At 52.5% G+C, this 6,000-nt stretch overlaps 2 protein-coding genes across 2 annotated transcripts; both read right to left on the bottom strand.

Moving 5' to 3' along the window:
- Positions 1 to 65: 65 nt before the first annotated feature.
- On the bottom strand, positions 66 to 1,545 carry BO94DRAFT_581772 (MCT family MFS transporter; the record flags this gene model as incomplete). Its single annotated transcript, XM_025615430.1, has 2 exons — positions 66 to 1,304; positions 1,348 to 1,545. 2 exons carry the CDS (start codon positions 1,543 to 1,545, stop codon positions 66 to 68), a joined length of 1,437 nt encoding a protein of 478 aa, XP_025472203.1.
- Positions 1,546 to 3,615: 2,070 nt separating this feature from the next.
- BO94DRAFT_572005 (uncharacterized protein) lies at positions 3,616 to 4,046 on the bottom strand (the record flags this gene model as incomplete). The annotated part of the gene is made up of 1 exon (XM_025614899.1): positions 3,616 to 4,046. The coding sequence occupies one exon, from the start codon at positions 4,044 to 4,046 to the stop codon at positions 3,729 to 3,731; it is 318 nt and encodes a 105-aa protein (XP_025472202.1). The 3' UTR covers positions 3,616 to 3,728.
- Positions 4,047 to 6,000: the final 1,954 nt, after the last annotated feature.

The following is a 6,000-nucleotide window of genomic DNA, read 5'->3' as shown; positions in this document are numbered from 1 at the left end:
ATCTATCTACTGCCCTCTACCAATTTTCCCTTCTTTCCTTCCTCCCTCCCTCACTCCTCCCCCCATCATACTTTACAACACCGCACCATCTCTCGTGCCATCTCCATCGGATTCCAGACCGACTTCTCCTCTCTCTCCCTCACCACCATGTCCACCCCCTCTTTACACATCCCTTGCGCCTCCCCGCACCCCCGACTTTGCCGGACCTTCCACCCCCGCACTACCCATAGACACAATCCCGCCGCAACAAACACCATCCCCGAGAAGATCTGCACCTGCTGATAGGCCTCTGCCCCCTGTGACGGACGTCGCAGTGCCTGCGCAACCGCCTCGCCGGCTGCTCCCGGCCCCACCAGCACCAGCCAGAGGATGCTCAGCGCCCCGGGCAGATCCTGCAGCCCGATGATCTCCACAAACACAGGGGCCACCGTCGCAAAGAACGTGCCTGACACCATGCCCCCCATGATCGCAAACACACTCACCACCGCCATGTTCCGCGCGGGGATCCAAATCGCGAAACAGAATACTGCACATACCAGCGACAACACTGTCGCTACGTTCAACCGACCCAGTCGGTCGCTGAACAGTCCGATTAGTGGTCGTCCGATTCCTTGGCCTAGATTGTGCAGTGCGCCGACTACACTGCTTTGGTGGGCGGTTAGGCCAATCGAAATGGCAAAGTTGGGCAGACTGAAGTTGATGGTCACGAAGCCGAACGTGCTGAAGATGGCCCAGCCCAGGAGGAGCAGGAATTCGACTTTGCGCAGGAGAGGGAAGTTGAAGGACATGTGGCGGCTGGCGGTGGCTTTGTTGCGGTCTCGGAGGAAGGCGGCGCTGACGAGGTTGGCTGCCAGAGAGACCAGGGCCAGGGTCCGGAAGGTCCAGGGGAGACCGAGATTTTCGATCATTGCTTCGATGGCAAGCGAATAGATAACACCACCGATTCCGGCACCGGCGGCCGGGATTGCGTTGGCGATGCTGCGCTTTTTGTCGAACCATTGGGCGGGAATACCGAGGTAGGTCATGTAGACGATGCCCATGCCGACGCCGAAGCAGACACCCTCGGTGAGGAATAGCTGGTACACGTGGGTCGTGAAGGAGGCGAGGATAAGACCTGCGGTCTGGATGAAGATGCCTCCGATCAGGGTGACGTGCGTGCCATATGTTCGGATCAAATACACGGTGACGGGGGCCATGAGGTAGGCGCACCCGATGGCGAGCCCGCCAATGAAGGCGTACGCCAGCGAGCTGGTGCCGGGGTATAGGTTGTTGTCCATGTAGTAGGACAGAAAGACGCCATAGCTCTGCTTTGGTTAGAAATGGATGCTTGAGAGGTGAGCGACTTACCCCGTTGATTCCCCAGGTGTGGACTTGCAGCCAGAATACACACGCAACAATCACCCATCCATACCCACCATCCGGAGCCGCGTCGGCTTCAATGCTGAGCTTCTGATTGGCGGTCGAATCATGGCTCTCGCGGTCGCCATTGTCGGCGGATATGCAGTCCTCGGACGACTGGGTAGTCTCTTGCTGAATCGAATCCATCGGGCCTGGGTAGGAGGAGATTTTCGTCATCAATCCATGGACACATTGTGAACCCACGAGTCCAACGCGGAGAATATATAGCACGTTGGAAGCGACCGGGGAGCAGCATGCACGCAAGACATTCTGGCTATCAATTCTCCGAAGAAAATAGAAACCCTACCAGCGGGGCTGGAATGCTACGATCCCCAACTGGGAAGAGTGCCACGCTGGGAAAAAGCTTTCCCCAACTCCGATCCAACCTCGAACGAGCGAATCCTGATTTTCCATCGCCAATGGCAAGGGAGAACGGGTTGCTTGCGCAATGGTCCGGAGGCCGGATTTTTTCGCGGTTTATCTTGCCCTTGTTGGTTGTGCGGTATGGGAGGCCAAGAATGCAGCTACCTGAGGCCTGCACATCCTCTATCTGGAGTAGCGGTATCCCTTGCGTGCTGGCTTCGTTGGGTTTGATCGCCAGCCGAACGACGATGGTTGAGCATGAAACGGTGATCGACTGGACCTTGCTGAGGTGGTACGTATTGCGGTGGTGATCGGACTGCGGGCTAGTTGTCCGACATCAGGTTCTGTCCCCTGTTTAAGTGCTTATCCTGCAGCCACGTTGATCCATGAAGTCATCGCTGCTGCCTTGGGCTGGGGGAAAAATGCGGCGATCTCAGTGGTTCAGCCGGATAAACGCCGACAGAGTTACCGATGGGGCGACTGCGATAAGGCCCTGGCACGTATCTGCTGGAATGAGCCGTGATGTCGGTGGCGGTGGACAAGCTATAGATAGCCCATGTGGTGGTGAGGCTTTCAGTCAAAAACAAGTATGGCCGGGGTCGTCGGCCAAGTCGCATGACAAATGATCGCTAGATTGACCCAGGTGCAGAAGCTTCGTCAAGGGCAGATCACTGGTGCTTGAATCCTTGGGTGCAACGTCGAGCTGTCCATCTGGTGCGATGATCAAACTTTGGTCAGGTGTCTTAGATTGGATGGATACATTTTTCCGGACATTCTAGGCGACGCCTTTACTACGTTGCTCTCTGGACTCTGTACAATTCTGGGTCTGTGCTGGCTCGGCACTATTACATAGGGCTTGCGCGTACTTATGGAGACAGATGCTACATACCGTATTGGGGTCTAGTGTGTCCCTTTTTAGACAATTGATCAAGATAGTGGGATAACATCGGCACATAACGCTTTCACTATTACCATAGCGGAAGCCACGTGAATATAGAGCTATAGCCTCGGATTAAGCTGACAAGCTACGATGATTACAAGTGAGTAACTTCATCGCATCCACTGTCAGCCTTCCAACAGAAATGATAGTTGATCTTTTCACGATGTTGCAGACTACAGTGGATATGATGCACGAACCTTCCCATCATTGCGAATAGCAACAGCTCCGACGTCGGTAACCACGAAACCTCCAACATCAAGTCTCTGACCACTCTTCTCAATCTACATTATCCTTAGAAAACAAATCGAACCGAATATCCCGATCTCTCAACTTATACCCATATATACATGCATTCGCACCATCCCCACCACCCCTAGTATCTCCATATTCACCAAACCCAATCTACCGCCCCCTACTACCGCCCCCATCAATCTCATACAACTGACTACTCGAAGTCATCTCCACCGGAGGCCGACACCGAGACCGAGAACCCACCACCAACCCCTCCGTCTCCGTCTGACTAGTACTGCTCCCATAATCCAAATTATTCCCCGCCGACACCTTTGGCCGTGTCCTCTCTCTCCACAATAGCAATCCAAGCGAAGCGAGCAACGCTACTCCCATCGACGCCCCCACACTCGCCCTCACCACAACAGTCGATGTATCAGAACACGTCGAGGCAGTAGCCGAAACAGTAACAGTAGCACTGGCCGTAGACGTATTGCTAACCGTCACCGTAGGAAGAATCAACCTCCCAATATCCGTCGTCACCAACGCAGAGGTATTCGAGCAGCATTCTGCAACAGACCTGACAGCTTCAAACCGTACATAATTATCAGCCCATACCCACTAAACCCCCAATCCATCCACCCATCAATAAACCAGTATATAAAAATGAAAAAAAAGAACCTGACCTACCCGCCGTCCGACAACACCACGTCCCCGGCGCCTCACTATCCGAACAATAGACTAATTCCCAAGGTACAGGGAGGGAATCTCCACATATATTAGCTTACTAGTCCCACCATCAAGGACAGAGAACTATTTTACCGGAACAAATCCTCCTACACCCCCTCCAATCCCGATCCGTACATCCATCCTGATACCAGAATCCATTGGCGAGGGTATCTTGTCGGAGACAGAGGCCGGAGTCGGTGCAGAGGTCGCCGTTGCCGATGTTGCAGCATGAGTTGGGGCTGCCGGAGGAGGGGGGGCAGGGTTGGTAGCCGGCGTGGAGTTTTGTGCCGGTGGGGTCGTAGCATGTTGTTGTTGTTGCTGCTGTTGGTAATGTTAGGTAGAGGAGGAGGAGGGGGAGGGGTATAAGTGAGGGTGGGGAGGAGGGCATGATGGGGTTTGTTGGTGGATTGGAGGTGGTGAAAGGGGATGGGGATTTGAGGGATTTATGGGGTAAGCGGATGGGTGAGAGAGGTTCAGCTACGATGGATGTGTGAGAGAGGGATTGGGTAATGGAGGGGCTCTGCCTTGTCAGGCTGTCTGTGTGATGGCATTGGTTTAGCTAGTTGGTGGTTAGGGTTGTACAGGATTGGCTGGTGGTGGTGGTGGGTAGGTTGGGAATGGGACTGAGGGGTGTTGATGAAATGGGTAGATATTTGGTGTGAAACGAGAAGATATAGGGACTAAGCCTCGTAGGTGGCCATTTGAGGTGTTCTTCGGAAATGGTAATGCCGTATGTTCTGTTCGATCCAAGAAGCGTACCTTGTTCATGTAGGGATTTCCCGGATAAACTTCGGATTGACATCTGCAGGTTGAGAATTCAGCGAATGGGGTTTGAGCAACTCACAACCTGAGACTCTCAACCGAGTGAATACTCCGATTAGGATGTAGAGGATATATACATATTCCTGCCCCCCCATTGAACCTCGTCAAAATCATCTTCTCTCAACTCTAGTATTCTTGTGTCATCATCAGAGGCAACATGTCTTTACTCGCTCTTCCCAACGAACTTCTCTTCATGATAGTGGACAATCTTACCTTCCAGCAAGACATCAGCTCACTCGCCCAAGTACACCCTTATATCTACCACCGGGTGATACCCATTCTCTACTCCCGCAATGCAAAAGAAGATGATGGATTTGCCGTGCTCTACGGCATCAAGCACAAGAACCTTGACACCGTCAAGAAAGCCCTTCAGTTTGGAATCGATACCGAATTCAAACCTTACCTGCGGACCAGCAAATGGGCCGCAGAGAGGCCAAGAACTTTATTGTTCTACGCCACCGAGAGCGGGGATTGGGAAATATTCAACTTCCTAATCCAGTCTCGTGCAAACATCAACGCCAAAGATGAAAGAGGCTGGACCCCCCTGACATGGGCTGCCTATTACGGGCGCGTCCAAATCCTTAAAAAGCTTCTGGCCCTTGGTGCCGGTGGACTGGCAGATACTGCCAATGCCCTTTACAGTGCCGCAGAACGCGGCCACACCCAGGTCGTCGAAACCCTTCTGGAACTACCAGGAATCGACCCAAGCCCTCACGGGGGGCATTTTGGCACCAGAGCAGTGGATGAGGCAATGCGCTCAGGTCACGCGGATGTCGTGCGGTCTCTCTTCGCGCACGGTGCTCATCCCACGACGAGGCGTTTTCCAAAGTGGGGATCGCTGCTACATCGGGCCATTCTTAAAGGACAACCAGAAATGGTGGAAGTTCTGGTGAAGCAGAAGGATATCAATCCTAATGACCTCTTCCGTAAGCGCACCCCGCTGCAAACTGCCATGGATGCGAATCGCGCGGATATGGTAGAGTTCCTGTTGCAGGATCCCAGGACCAATCCGGATCTTACTATTTCAGTGAATGGGCGCACACCGTTGCTGGAGGCGCTTATCAAGAACAATCATCGAATGGTGACTGCGCTTTTGAAGGCTGGAGCAAATCCCAATATTGCGGATCGTGGGTATTTGTCGCCAGCTATGTTGTTAGAGGTATCGAATGCTGCGGAAAGACGCAAATTGTTGAAAGATCATCGAATTCCAAAGATACGAAAAGGGGGGTGAATAAGGCCGGATTTGTTATTTCTTTTGGTGCCTACGATTTCTTATCAAGAATCTACCTGGATTTGATCGTGTTTTTGATCTAGTTAATTTGGAACAATGTCTGGACAGCTTTCTGTATTTGTTAATTCGAAGAGATCCACGGCAGCGATTTGAACTCTCCATGATCCTTGGATATTCTTTATGTTAGAATGTTTGAAGTATCATTATGTTCCAGAGTCGGGAGATCCTCTGTATACCCTCACTGCCATCTTCACTGATGGATACGTCTCTTCTAATACTCAGCGAAATG

Source organism: Aspergillus sclerotioniger (assembly GCF_003184525.1).
Source record: "Aspergillus sclerotioniger CBS 115572 chromosome Unknown BO94scaffold_3, whole genome shotgun sequence".
Classification (NCBI taxonomy): domain Eukaryota; kingdom Fungi; phylum Ascomycota; class Eurotiomycetes; order Eurotiales; family Aspergillaceae; genus Aspergillus; species Aspergillus sclerotioniger.
This window is presented reverse-complemented; position numbering and strand designations above follow the sequence as displayed.